This window comes from Somniosus microcephalus, unplaced genomic scaffold (genome assembly GCF_052327205.1).
Source record: "Somniosus microcephalus isolate GS21.2 unplaced genomic scaffold, FLI_Smic_1.0 unresolved_chr4, whole genome shotgun sequence".
Classification (NCBI taxonomy): Eukaryota; Metazoa; Chordata; class Chondrichthyes; order Squaliformes; family Somniosidae; genus Somniosus; species Somniosus microcephalus.
The window spans coordinates 57362427-57376534 of NW_028225182.1; the positions used below are offsets into that span (position 1 = coordinate 57362427).

The 14108-nt window shown below is 59.8% G+C and overlaps 2 protein-coding genes across 4 annotated transcripts; both read right to left on the reverse strand.

Annotated features, from left to right (window-relative positions):
- Window positions 1-235: 235 nt before the first annotated feature.
- On the reverse strand, window positions 236-12715 carry LOC147091146 (beta-enolase-like). 3 transcript variants are annotated; one of them, XM_085977614.1, is made up of 12 exons: window positions 12624-12715; window positions 11159-11247; window positions 10731-10826; window positions 9738-9796; window positions 7203-7272; window positions 6924-7057; window positions 5908-6130; window positions 2454-2641; window positions 2149-2350; window positions 1285-1393; window positions 1012-1070; window positions 236-514 (listed from the first exon to the last, which is right to left on the reverse strand). In XM_085977614.1, exons 8-12 carry the CDS (start codon window positions 2587-2589, stop codon window positions 442-444), a joined length of 579 nt encoding a protein of 192 aa, XP_085833740.1. In that variant the 5' UTR covers window positions 2590-2641; window positions 5908-6130; window positions 6924-7057; window positions 7203-7272; window positions 9738-9796; window positions 10731-10826; window positions 11159-11247; window positions 12624-12715; the 3' UTR covers window positions 236-441. The 3 variants fall into 3 exon arrangements, with proteins under 3 accessions (XP_085833740.1, XP_085833741.1, XP_085833742.1); XM_085977615.1 differs by lacking the exon at window positions 12624-12715 and adding an exon at window positions 12450-12538; XM_085977616.1 differs by lacking the exon at window positions 12624-12715 and adding an exon at window positions 12378-12445.
- Window positions 5831-11243, reverse strand: LOC147091147 (beta-enolase-like). Its single transcript, XM_085977173.1, has 4 exons — window positions 11159-11243; window positions 10731-10826; window positions 9738-9796; window positions 5831-6130 (listed from the first exon to the last, which is right to left on the reverse strand). The coding sequence occupies exons 1-4, from the start codon at window positions 11241-11243 to the stop codon at window positions 5831-5833; spliced, it is 540 nt and encodes a 179-aa protein (XP_085833299.1).
- Window positions 12716-14108: the final 1393 nt, after the last annotated feature.

Consider the following 14108-nt stretch of genomic DNA (forward strand, 5'->3'; position numbering starts at 1 on the left):
CCCAAGCTGAGTTAGCAAAGTGCTGCTGAGGGTCTCTCTCTGTTTACAATACCGAGGGGATTCTGTGCAAATCTGGCACCTGCCGGACCACATGTTGACCACTGCCAAGCTCTCGGGGAGGGCACCGGGTCCTGGGGCCATATTATCTCAGTCCCTCCCTGGAAATCTTCAGCTCTAACCTCCCTCGTGACAGAGGAATGAACACCAACACATTATACAAACACAGAGGCAGAACTGAGCGACACCAACAGGTGTTTATTCACCCCATTGCACAACAGGACCCCATTGGAACATGGCTGAAAGCCTTTCGAGGGAGCCAAGGGTAGATTTTGGAGAACAGGAGAGGGGCGAGGGGCGGAGGGGAGACAATGTGACGTCGATAGGTAGGAGAGGGTTAGCTGCCTGCTGGGATCCTGCTCGGTGAATCTCCCGCCATCCGGCTCAGGATTTCACCAGTGGGCTCCGGAAGTTGCGACCAGCAAACTTTGCCTTGTCTCCCAGTTCCTCTTCAATCCTACAGAAAGAGAATTAGTTAGATAAATCTCAGTATTTCCAATTCTTCCCACAGACACCGACTCTCACTGGGGTCCGGTTCCACGGACATTACCGCCCTCCCGCACCAAACCCAAGTTGCCATTTGGAGCATGAATAGGCTACTCGACCATGGAGTGAATCACAGCCAAGCTCAAGCCTATCCCACTCAATGTCCATATACATAGATTCCCGCAGAGATCACGGGCAGGGCGAGGGAGGATAGGATAGGATGAGCGGTGCAGGGTCCAGCCCAGAGTCTGCCCGCTGATTCCAGTCACAGGGCCCCCAGTGTGTGTGCAGGAACACCCGTTTTCTCTCTCTCTCTCCCCCCCCCCCGACAAGACAGCCGCTGGTCCTTCACGACAATCCCGCTTTCCCCCCCTTCTCAGCAGGCAAAGGTTCCCCAGCACAGAAACCAGCAACACACCCCCCCCCGACCCTTGGCGAATATTTCCAGAGAGTGACCTCAAGCCTCACCTCATCAGTTGGTTGTACTTGGCCAGACGCTCAGATCGACAGGGGGCGCCGGTCTTAATCTGCAGGAAGAAGACAATCAAAGATTAGCCAAACCTGCTACAGACACATGCGCACCAGAGAACTTTGTGCCTCAGACTCCAAACCTTCAGCAGATTCCACAGCTCTTTCGACAGATTCCAGAGCCCAACCCCCACAGCCCCAACATACAAACCCACAGGGTTAGAATTCACCCTGTGCAACAGACCCCCTCCCCACACCAGCACACAAACCCACCTGCCCAGTGCAGAGACCCACGACCAGGTCAGCGATGAAAGGATCCTCAGTCTCCCCGGAGCGGTGGCTCACCATCACTCCCCAGCCATTATTCTGAGCCAGTTTACAACTGTAAGAGAGAGATTGGTTAGAATACACAGTGAGCTTTACTCTGTGTCCAACCCTGTGCTGTACCTGCCCTGGGAGTGTTTGATGGGACAGTGTAGAGGGAGCTTTACTCTGTATCTAACCCGTGCTGTACCTGCCCTGGGAGTGTTTGATGGGACAGTGTAGAGGGAGCCTCACTCTCTAACCAAGGCAGTGCCTGAGCAGCAAGTACTTGGTGCCACAGTGTGGCTCCCCAGCCCTGCAGTACCTGTAGAATACAGCAGGGACCGTGCGGACCCAGTAATTGGGATTTCTATTTTTAATCTCCAGTCTTTGCTTTCAGCTGACTGCAAATAGACAAGAACAGAAAGGTCAGCATTCCTCAGGCCCACTCCTTCCTTCTATATGGTTTGTGACATTTGAAGTTGGAGCAGCTTAACCCCAGTTGCCCTTTTAATTGCACTGGGGAATCTCTGCACCGTCTGTGATGAGTTCACAAGAGTCTGACAGCACAGGAGGCCGCAATTCGGCCCATCGTGCCTGTGCCAGCTCTTTGAAAGAGCTCTCCAATTTGTCCCACTCCCCCCGCCCTTTACTTTCAAGTAAATTTGTCCAATTCCCTTCTAGATTTATAGAGTTAACATGAACCATCAGAGCAAGAGGCTATATCACATTAGGCAGAATGCAGCATATACGAGAGCACTGTCCTTGAACCTGCCCCGGTGCGTGTTCCTGCCCAGCCCACCCTCCGGGTACACTGCATTACCAGTTACTCACGCGTGGATGGACTCTGTGACAGTGCCGATCTGATTGACTTTCAGCAGGAGGCAGTTGCACGATTTCTTATCCACCGCAGTCTGGATACGTTTGGGGTTTGTGACCGTCAGATCATCACCGACGACCTGGATGGAGACACTCGAGGTGAACTTGGACCAGTTTTCCCAGTCGTCCTGGTCGAAGGGATCCTCGATGGAGATAACTGGGGGGAAAAGGAGAGAGAGAGAGAGTCAGGTCTCTCAGCACCATCCCAGGCACCTGCCCCCAGTCCCCCCCCCCCCGCCCAGCACCAGTCCTGCCCTTACCCGGGTAGTGGTCGATGAAGCTCTTGTAGAGTTCGCCCAGCTTCGCCCCAGAGATGTAGCGACTGGGATCGTCTGGAGACTTGAAGTCCAGGTCGTACTGTCCTTTGCGGTAGAATTCCGACGCTGCCACATCCATTCCGATGACAATCTTGCGGCCTTTTCAATCGCCGATTTCAGCAGTTCCAGTGCTGCAGGGAAAAGCGCAGAGAATTTAACCCGCGCTGCACCAGGCCCAGCGACCTAACCCGCGCTGCACCAGCCCAGCGACCTTAACCCGCGCTGCACCAGCCCAGCGACCTTAACCCACGCTGCACCAGCCCAGCGACCTTAACCCGGCGCTGCACCAGCCCAGCGACCTTAACCCGCGCTGCACCAGCCCAGCGACCTTAACCCGCGCTGCACCAGCCCAGCGACCTAACCCGCGCTGCACCAGCCCAGCGACCTTAACCCGCGCTGCACCAGCCCAGCGACCTTAACCCCGCTGCACCAGCCCAGCGACCTTAACCCCGCGCTGCACCACCCAGCGACCTTAACCCGCGCTGCACCAGCCCAGCGACCTTAACCCGCGCTGCACCAGCCCAGCAACCTTAACCCACGCTGCACCAGCCCAGCGACCTTAACCCGCGCTGCACCAGCCCAGCGACCTTAACCCGCGCTGCACCAGCCCAGCGAGCTTCACCCACGCTGCAACCCGCCCAGTAATCTTGGATAGTCCTCGGTTTCCACAAGCCTCCAGTTACCTTCCGCCCCTCACTCAGTTGCACAGAACAAGCACCGTTTAACCCCGGCCCCGGGGGAGGGGAGGGTCGGAGATTGGGGGGGGGGCAGCTGCCAGGGTAGAAGGGTTGAAGGTGGCTTCACCCCTTCACCGGTGCTCCCGCCATCGAGTTTATTTTGGTGTTTGAGCCATTTTCAAGCAAGTCAGCATGCTGGCCGGTTATCCAAAGCGTTTAAGGTTCGAAGCTCTCCCTGCCCCTCTCCCCCCCCCCCCCCCAAGATCCTGTAACCACTCCACTGCTAAGTTAGGCATTGACATTTGCAAGAAAGAGTCGAGAGCTGAACTCAAGTTGCTGGAATGAAGGTCAGTGCCGGCACTTGAGCCCCTTGCCACCGGAGGACCATCCCATCATCTGCCCCGGGGCTGAGCAATGGTGCCAAGCAGACACACTAGAGGCTTCCCGGTCAAAGGTTAACAGGTGGTGTCCCAGGGGTCAGAGTGTATTTAGAGGCCTCGAAGAACCCCTCAGGAGTTTGCTCCATCGCACTGTCACTTGCACCAGAATAAATTCAGAAAACGTTGAGAGTTTAGATACAAGCCGGGTGTGCTGGCGCCAGCGGGTGCATGCACTGTCCCAGCTGGTCCTGAGCCCCACAGAACCGGGCTTTATTCCGCAGTCTGTTGCGGAGGGGAGCTGATCGGGTGGGTGGGGTTGGGGGGGGCAGTAGGAATTTTCCAACGTTTCCCGCTGCCCCCACCCCGCCCGGGTTCCCCGCACCCCCCCACCCCCCGGGGTTCCCGCCCCTCCCGGGTTCCCCGCACCCCCCGCCCCTCCCTGCCCGGGTTCCCGCTCCCCCCCCGCCCGGGTTCGCTCGCTCCCCCCCCCGCCCGGGTTCCCGCTACCCCCCACTCCCCCCCCCGCCCAGGGTTCCCGCACCCCCCGCCCCTCCCCGTCCGGGTTCCGGCTCCCCCCGGCCCAGGTCTCCCGCTCCCCTCCCGGGTTCCCGCTCCTCCCCGTCGGGTTCCCGCTTCCCCCCCCCGGCCCGGGTTCCCGCTCCCCCCCCCGCCCGGGTTCCCGCACCCCCCGCCCCTCCCCGTCCGGGTTCCCGCTTCCCCCCCCGGCCCGGGTTCCCGCCCGGGTTCCCCGCTCCCCCTCCCCGTCCGGGTTCCCGCTCCCCCCCGGCCCGGGTTCCCGCTCCCCCCCCCCGCTGGCCCGGGTTCCCGCTCCCCCCCCCGCTCCCCTCCCCATTCCCAGCTCCCCGCCCGGGTTCCCGCTTCCCCCCCGCCCCTCCCCGTCCGGGTTCCCGCTTCCCCCGCCCGGCCCGGGTTCCCGCTCCCCCCCCCCCCGCCCGGGTTTCCCGCACCCCCCGGCCCCTCCCCGTCCGGGTTCCCGCTCCCCCCCGTCCCTCCCCGTCCGGGTTCCCGCTCCCCCCCGGCCCGGGTTCCCGCTCCCCTCCCCGTTCCCGCTCCCCGCCCCTCCCCGTCCGGGTTCCCCGCTTCCCCCCTCCCCGGCCCGGGTTCCCGCTTCCCCCCTCCCCGGCCCGGGTTCCCGCTCCCCCCCGGCCCAGGTTCCCGCTCCCCCCCCCGCTGGCCCGGGTTCCCGCTCCCCCCCCCCCCGCTGGCCCGGGTTCCCGCTCCCCCCCCCCCCGCTCCCCTCCCCATTCCCGCTCCCCGCCCGGGTTCCCGCTTCCCCCCGCCCCTCCCCGTCCGGGTTCCGCTTCCCCCCCCCGCCCGGCCCGGGTTCCCGCTCCCCCCGCCCCTCCCCGTCCGGGTTCTCCGCTCCCCTCCCCGTCCGGGTTCCCGCCTCCCCCCCCGTCCGGGTTCCCGCTGCCCCCCGTCCCTCCCCGTCCGGGTTCCCGCTCCCCCCCGGCCCGGGTTCCCGCTCCCCTCCCCGTTCCCGCTGCCCCTCCCCGTCCGGGTTCCCGCTTCCCCCTCCCGGCCCGGGTTCCCGCTCCCCCCCGCCCCTCCCCGTCCGGGTTCCCGCTTCCCCCCCCCCCGCCCGGGTTCCCGCTTCCCCCCCCCCGCCCGGGTTCCCGCTTCCCCCCGCCGCCCGGCCCGGGTTCCCGCTCCCCCCCGCCCCTCCCCGTCCGGGTTCCCGCTTCCCCCCCCCCCCCCCCGCCCGGGTTCCCGCTCCCCCCCCGCCCCTCCCTGTCCAGTTCCCGCTCCCCCCTGGCCAGGTTCCCCGCTCCTCCCCGCCCCGGGTTCCCGCTCCCCCCCCCGCCCCTCCCGGGTTCCCGCACCCCCCGCCCGGTCAGGGGGATGCATGGGTTGGGTTTTGCGGGATGCCTCATGTGGAATCGCCCTGTCTGGGTTCTCAGGTGAGGCACTGTGGGCCAGCGAGGGTCAGCAAACTCGGGGGGATGGGTCCGAGTCAGAGTGTGGTTCTGTCCACAGTCGGCACACTGGCACGGCAGAGCAGGTTACCTGGAGTCAAACCAGACATGGATCCCTCCTCCCTCAGGGGTTCAATGTCCGTAAGGATTCTCCCGATCGCGTGCTGTAACTGTGGGGGAAGGAGCGAAGACAGGGCCATCGGGTGGACCCTGCGGGACTTCACCCCAATGCTCTTGTCCCAGTGTCGATTCTCACTGCACCAAGAGCAGAGAATCATGGAGCCAAGGAGTAATGTAATCCCCATGGTCACGGTGAGCAGAGAAAGTCAGCAATCTAAGGTTGGCGAGACCGAGATACCGGCCTCTCCAGGAGGCCGAGAAAGGGCCACCAGCTTTTTTGTACCTTCGTTATTCTCCAGGATGTTGGGAGCGAAGCCGCCCTCATCCCCCACGTTGGTGGCATCTTTCCCGTACTTGGCCTTGATGACGTTCTTCAGGTTGTGGTAGACCTCGGCTCCAATGCGCATGGCCTCCTTGAAGGTGGTGGCTCCCACTGGGAGAATCATGAACTCCTGCATGGCCAGCTTGTTCCCAGCATGCGAGCCACCATTGATCACATTGAAAGCCTGCAAGGAGATGGGGGAGGATTACAGGCTTTGATCAAAAGGGGCCGAGGTGGTCTCCAGTTAACCCCACTCCCCCAGGGTGGCAACTGTACAGGAGGGTAACTTGCTGCCAGACCCTTGTACTAAGGTATTCACCCTCTGTCCAGAATCCCCAACATTCACCCAATAGCCTTCACTCAGGGCACAGAGAACAGGCACCCACGGTGCCACCATCACTACCTCACTTCTTCCTCACAGCAATGAACATCTTCCCGATTCTGACAGCTGACATTGGCTCATTTCCCTGTTCCACCAAGTGTGTGATCCAGTATTTGAAACCCGTTCAACTTCCATTCCCCGGCCGCAGATTTTCCACCTCTCACCTCTTGACTCCACCGTTACCCTCTCGCTCCCCATCTCCTTACACTACTCACTCTCTAATCCCACTGCTATCTTTAAAAGGATCAGCAGAGGCCTCCATCTAGCCTGTGTCTAACCCGTGCTGTACCTGCCCTGGGAGTGTTTGATGGGACAGTGTAGAGGGAGCTTTACTCTGTATCTAACCCGTGCTGTACCTGCCCTGGGAGTGTTTGATGGGACAGTGTAGAGGGAGCTTTACTCTGTATCTAACCCGTGCTGTACCTGCCCTGGGAGTGTTTGATGGGACAGTGTAGAGGGAGCTTTACTCTGTATCTAACCCGTGCTGCACCTGCCCTGGGAATGTTAATGGGACATCAGTCCTGAATTTGCACAAGTCCCTGAACAAGCTGTTTGAATATTGGCAGGGGGGACGTCTGCTTCAGCGGGGACTTACCGGGACTGGGAGGATGAGATCCTTGTTGCCGGCAAGGTCGGCGATGTGGCGGTACAGAGGGACACCCTTCTCCTTTGCACCAGCTTTGCAAACTGCAAGAGAGACTCCCAGAATGGCATTGGCTCCAAACTTAGCTAGAGGGGGGAGGAAAGAGAGAGAGAGGGAGAGAGAGAGAGTTATCTATCGTGATCATTGCTTCTCACTCTGACCCTTTGCAAAGGACAGTGAGGCAGCTGGAAATATTTGCTCTCAGGCAAGAGACACCACAGTCACACTCACATTTATTGGCAGTTCCATCGAGCGCCAGCATAACATTATCGATCTTCTCCTGCTCAACCACACTCAGTTTCTGTGAAGAGAATGTTTTAAGTCTCAGGCTGTGTCTCCATTGCATTTAAGAGATAAATGTTAGAATTGTGGCACGTGCTCTCCAATTGGTCAGAATGTTCTTGCCATGGAGGGAGTGCAGCGAAGAGTCACCAGGCTGATACCTGGGATGGCAGGAATGACGTATGAGAAGAGATTGGGTCGATTGGGCTTATATTCGCTAGAGTTTAGAAGAATGAGAGGGGATCTCATTGAAACTTATAAAATTCTAACAGGACTAGACAGACTAGATGCAGGAAGGATGTTCCCGATGGCGGGGAGTCCAGAACCAGGGGTCACAGTCTAAGGATAAGGGGTAAGCCATTTAGGACAGAGATGAGGAGGAATTTCTTCACCCAGAGAGTGGTGAACCTGTAGAATTCTCTACCACACAAGGCAGTTGAGGCCAATTCATTAAATATATTCAAGAAGGAGTTAGATATATTTCTTAAGGCTAAAGGGATCAAGGGATATGGGGAGAAAGCAGGGACAGGGTACTGAATTTGGATGATCAGCCATGATCTCATTGAATGGCGGAGCAGGCTCGAGGGGCCGAATGGCCGACTCCTGCTCCTATCTTCGATGTTTCTATGTCCACTGAAGTAAGGAGCCATGCTGTCCAGTACAGCCCCTGGGTCAGTGCCCAGTACAGTCCTTGGGTCAGTGCCCAGTGAGGTAAGGAGCCATGCTGCCCAGTACAGCCCCTGGGTCAGTGCCCAGTGAGGTAAGGAGCCATGCTGCCCAGTACAGCCCCTGGGTCAGTGCCCAGTGAGGTAAGGAGCCATGCTGCCCAGTACAGCCCCTGGGTCAGTGCCCAGTGAGGTAAGGAGCCATGCTGCCTAGTACAGCCCCTGGGTCAGTGCCCAGTGAGGTAAGGAGCCATGCTGCCCAGTACAGCCCCTGGGTCAGTGCCCAGTGAGGTAAGGAGCCATGCTGCCCAGTACAGCCCCTGGGTCAGTGCCCAGTGAGGTAAGGAGCCATGCTGCCCAGTACAGCCCCTGGGTCAGTGCCCAGTGAGGTAAGGAGCCATTTTGGCCAAGGCAGGGGAGGGTGCCATGATTAGCCTCAGCACCCCTAGGTTCGGGGAGGGCTCTTGCTCCTGATCCCTGCACTGTGACCCCTTGGTTTGGGGGGGGGGGGGGTTCCTGCTCAATGGCCTGTGACCCCTGGGTTTCCGGGCGGGGGGGTTCCTGCTCAATGGCCTGTGACCCCTGGGTTTCCGGGCGGGGGGGTTCCTGCTCAATGGCCTGTGACCCCTGGGTTTCCGGGCGGGGGGTTCCTGCTCAATGGCCTGTGACCCCTGGGTTTCCGGGCGGGGGGGGGTTCCTGCTCAATGGCCTGTGACCCCTGGGTTTCTGGGCGGGGGGGGGTTCCTGCTCAATGGCCTGTGACCCCTGGGTTTCTGGGCAGGGGGTTCCTGCTCAATGGCCTGTGACCCCTGGGTTTCCGGGGGGTGTGGGTCCTGCTCAATGGCCTGTGACCCCTGGGTTTCCGGGGGTGTGGGTCCTGCTCAATGGCCTGTGACCCCTGGGTTTCCGGGGGGTGTGGGTCCTGCTCAATGGCCTGTGACCCCTGGGTTTCCGGGGGTGTGGGTCCTGCTCAATGGCCTGTGACCCCTGGGTTTCCGGGCGGGGGGGTTCCTGCTCAATGGCCTGTGACCCCTGGGTTTCCGGGCGGGGGGTTCCTGCTCAATGGCCTGTGACCCCTGGGTTTCTGGGCGGGGGGGGTTCCTGCTCAATGGCCTGTGACCCCTGGGTTTCTGGGCAGGGGGTTCCTGCTCAATGGCCTGTGACCCCTGGGTTTCCGGGGGGTGTGGGTCCTGCTCAATGGCCTGTGACCCCTGGGTTTCCGGGGGTGTGGGTCCTGCTCAATGGCCTGTGACCCCTGGGTTTCCGGGCGGGGGGTTCCTGCTCAATGGCCTGTGACCCCTGGGTTTCCGGGCGGGGGGTTCCTGCTCAATGGCCTGTGACCCCTGGGTTTCTGGGCGGGGGGGGTTCCTGCTCAATGGCCTGTGACCCCTGGGTTTCCGGGCGGGGGGTTCCTGCTCAATGGCCTGTGACCCCTGGGTTTCTGGGCAGGGGGTTCCTGCTCAATGGCCTGTGACCCCTGGGTTTCCAGGCAGGGGGTTCCTGCTCAATGGCCTGTGACCCCTGGGTTTCCGGGGGTGTGGGTCCTGCTCAATGGCCTGTGACCCCTGGGTTTCCGGGCGGGGGGGTTCCTGCTCAATGGCCTGTGACCCCTGGGTTAAGCCCACCCAGTGTGGCATGGAATGGATGCTCTGCTGGCCTGGCACAACACGCCCAGGAAATTCAGAGCCTGCAGCAGCGAAGGGGAGCAGCTCGTTGGTTGCAGTGAGGCTGCTGCTGTATGGGGGAAGGGGGGGGGGCGGGGGGAGAGATAGAAGGGAGGGGGAGGGGGGGAGCTAGAGGGGAGGGGAGGGAACATTACCTGCTTAATCAGTTCTGGGCCAAGGGTCTTATTGATGTGTTCTATTGCTGTCAGGACCCCTGTGGAAATAAGAAGAGAGAAATGAGTGGTGAGCAGGCACTGGGATTGGAGTTGGTCGCTGTTGAGCGGCCTCTCCCTTTGCTTGGCTGATTAGTGAAGGGTGGCCTCCCAGAAGGTCACAATGAAAGGCAGTGCAGCGTAATTTATTGCAAACCTCTGAGCTCACCGATTACACGTCGCACCGACCGTATAGAATTGCAGATCAATGCAAGCCAAATACAACAAAGAGGGAACTGAAAGCCTGTCAGGAGAAAAAGGCAAATCTCTTTTGTAGCTGGGGGTGGATGGGGGAGGGGATGAAGTCGGGAGACAGATGGGTTGTCCCGTCCGGTGATTGATTGAACGGCTGTATGGTACGGCCAGCACAGACTGGCAATGAATGAAAGAAATGGGACTGGAGAATGGGGGAGGGGGAAAGCCTTGAAACACAATCCACAGGGAGGTCAGGAACCCAACCTCTATTTATACCATCGCCAGATGGGAAGGCCGCAGGCTATCGAGTTTGCCTTCTACCTTCCTGGTGGTGATATCGAGTTGCTGGATGATTTAGTTAGTCTACAGATGCAGACACACGAACCCACAGGTAAAAGGTATACCTCGTCTAATAATCAATTGCCCCATGAATGCAGCCTGGCATTGCTCGTGTACCTTTAGAGATATACGCGCTAGAATGCCCAGATCGCTCGCCACATGACAGGAGGGCAACCTCCCCGAAGAGGTGAAGTGCATTGGGAACTATAGGCCCCAAAGTCACCTGTTGTTTCCCCCCCCCCCCCCGCACGAGCACACTACACTGTAACACATCTCATTTCCTGTATCTCAATGTTGGCGGAGATGGGGACAATCTACGTTTCTCCGTCACGCACTCGCTCTCCTGGCCCCCTTCAGCTCAGCGAGCCTCTCGGCGGGGGGGGGGGGGGGGGGGTCACTCACCTTTGCCCAAGTACCGGGATTTATCTCCATCACGCAGCTCCAGAGCTTCATAGATCCCCGTGGAGGCTCCGCTGGGCACGGCCGCCCGGAAATGACCTGAGGGAAGATCAACGGTCAGCAGCTCTCGAGGTGAAGACTAGTGCACTCGCTCAGCGGTTCAACAAGCCCATCACAGCGGCCAGGGACCCATCGCCTGATCAGGAAGACTTTCACTCACCGCCGCACCCACCCACCCTCAACCCCCAAAATATCTTACTGCTGCCTCCTTCCAATATACCACCCCCCCAACAATATCCCCGCAAACCCACCCACCCTTAACCCCCAAAATATCTTACTGCCACCTCCTTCCAACATCCTCCCCCCACACAATGTACCCTCCCGCATCCCCCCACCCCACGCCCAGCAGGACAGGCTGACTCCAGGCTCACCTTTCGCTGTGTACAGATCAACCTCGACGGTGGGATTGCCCCTGGAGTCCAGGATTTCCCGCGCATGAATCTTCTCGATGGACATTTTCCTGTAATATATTTTTTTAAAAACTGATTAAAAATCCCAGCTCAGTAACCATCTACATATGGGGGCCATTCACAGTCCACACCCCAGAATCCTCCTGCTCCGCACCGGCTGTGGCCCAGGGAAGGATGGGGGGGGGGGGGGGGGCGTGCTGTAATATATAAAACAATCTGTCGGCAGCACTGAGACACGTGGGAGGGCTGCCTCCTGATCCACGCTGGGTAAATGCCCCAGCCCATGTGGTACTGAGCCCCACGGAGCAAGGGTCCAGGGGGGGGAATAGTCAATGCTCCCGGTCACTGCTCGGTGACCCAGCAGCACACGGGGGAAGCCGACAGTGAAGTCCAGCAGAAAGGGGCCCGTCTCCACTCGTCCACACACGTGGCACCGAGCAGGGCAGGAAGTAGCCAGGGGGACAGGAACCACGAGCAGCAGCATGCACTCAGCTCAACAGTACAATTCTTCAAACTAAAGAGACCCAGCTTCCCTCAAAAAAAAAAGCACTTTGGGTCTGGGTTCGAGCACGTGGAGATCCAGAATCTGTGGGGGGGGTTTAAGCCCGGGCTCCTCTCCACCCCCAGGGACGGGGGGGGGGGTTAAACCCGGGCTCTTCTCCACCCCCGGGAGGGGGGGGGGGGGGGGTTAAACCCAGGCTCCCCTCCACCCCCAGGGACGGGGGGGGGGGGTTAATCCCAGGCTCCTCTCCACCCCCAGGGACAGGGGGGGGGGGTTAAACCCAGGCTCCCCTCCACCCCCAGGGACAAGGGGGCGGGGGGGGGGTTGTTAAACCCAGGCTCCTCTCCACCCCCAGGGACAGGGGGGGTTAAACCCAGGCTCCTCTCCACCCCCCAGGGACCAGGGGGGGGGGGGTTAAGCCTTGGGCCCGGGTGCGAGGGAACGAGAGCAGCAGTTTGTCTCATCACAGGTTCAGGAATCCCTGCCCCAGGAACATCCTGATCCACATTAAAACAATGGGTTAACAGATCTCATCTCCAGTCAGTCACTGTCCTTTTGGGTGGGGGGGGGGGGGGGGGGGGGGAGGAAAGAGAGAGGGAGAGAGACAGAGGGAGGGAGAGAGCTGGGGGTCCAAAGCTGCCCGGGTGTCTGTCTGTCTGTCTGGGTGAGTCTGGTTACCTGGGTCTCGGTGTCTGGGGCTCTCAGTCGCCAGGTGGCTCTCTCTGTCTGTGTCTGTGCGAGTCTGGTTACCTGTGTCTCGGTGTCTGGGGCTCTCTGTCTCCAGGTGGCTCTCTCTGTCTGTGTCTGGGTGTCTGGGGCTCTCTGTCTCCAGGTGGCTCTCTCTGTCTGTGTCTGGGTGTCTGGGGCTCTCTGTCTCCAGGTGGCTCTCTCTGTCTGTGTCTGTGTCTGGGTGAGTCTGGTTACCTGTGTCTCGGTGTATGGGGCTCTAAGTCTCCTGCTGGCTCGCTCTGTCTCTCGCTCTCCGCTGAGTGCCGCACTCCGGCGTCCTGCTCCGGCTTTTATGCCCCCCCGGCCCAGGCCCCGCCCCTTACGCAGGCCCCGCCCCCGCCCACTGAAGGGACCGTCCACATTTTCCGCCCGCCTTCAGAAGCGCATCAGCGTGCAGGGGACGCTCCCACAGCTGTGGGATACACAGTAGTCGGTTCCCCCTCCTCAAAGAAACTGTCCCTTCACCCTGCCGACCTTTCAAACTGCTGACCCAGCGCCTTCAACGTGTTGCCTCCCAAATCCGTGCCCGTCCGGCCCACAGCTCCAGATTTGAACCTCTCCAATCAGGTTTCCGCCAAAAAATTCATGCTCTGTGACAGTGACCGTGGTTAACTCTCCATCCTCGTCCTTCTCAACACCTCAACAACCTTTGACATGGTTGACCATGTAGTGTATGTAACTGTTCCACCTTTAAGAGAACTATTGTATGTAACCGTTCCACCTTTAAGAGAACTATTTTAAAAGTTGCACTACTTTATCTTGGCTGCTGTATACTGTAATACCGGCGGTGACCACACCGGTATATAAGTGCTGTGTAATGATTTATTGGGCAGTTCCGCCCTGACCTTCGAATAGTAAAGTCCTGTTAAAGTTTACTCTTGTGTCTGTGTAATAATTCCCAATATAACACACAGACTTAACAGTGGCGACGAGTACGATCTTACCCTGCGGCAGAGATTATCCAAGGCAGTTTAACGGGCGTCGAGAAGAGGCATCCGCCTTCATCATTCTGCTGAGAGAAGACTCAGGTCTGCAGAGCAACGGAAGAATTCTAACACGAAGCCTTCCATCAGCAACAGGCAGGATCATCCCTTCTATCACGGTGGTGGGTAAGCCGATCAGCGACGAACAGCGAGGCGGCCACGTTGGCTGTGAAATAGGGGAGGGAAGATCGGAGGATATAAGGGTGGGGAACTCGACCATGGCCGGGGAAAAGAGCCGGACAGAAGTCGGGGCCAGAGGCGCTGAGACTGGGGCAGCGTAGGCACGGAAGCTGCGGTGAATGCAAACGTAGCCGGTGTGAGAGACCGCAGCGAATGCAAACGCAGCCGGTGTGAGAGACCGGGCTGCAAGCGGGCTGGGAGATGCAGCAGCGTCGAGAGCAAGCTCGACTGTGACCGGTGAAAAAGGCCGGGCAGCTACCGAGGCCGCGAGGCGCAGTGACCGGGACAGCAAGGCGCGGGAGAAAATAAAAATTAAAAAAAAAAACCGCGGAGAACTCAGCCGCAGCTGGGGGGGAAAGGACCGGACTGCAAGAGGGGCTGGGAGGCATGATTGAAAACCGCTGGGGAGGGCGAACGCAGCAATACGGCAATCACCGTTACAGCCAGCAGGAGAGACAGAGCCCGAGCGAGCGGGAGAGACAGAGCCCGAGCGAGCGGGAGAGACAGAGCCCGAGCG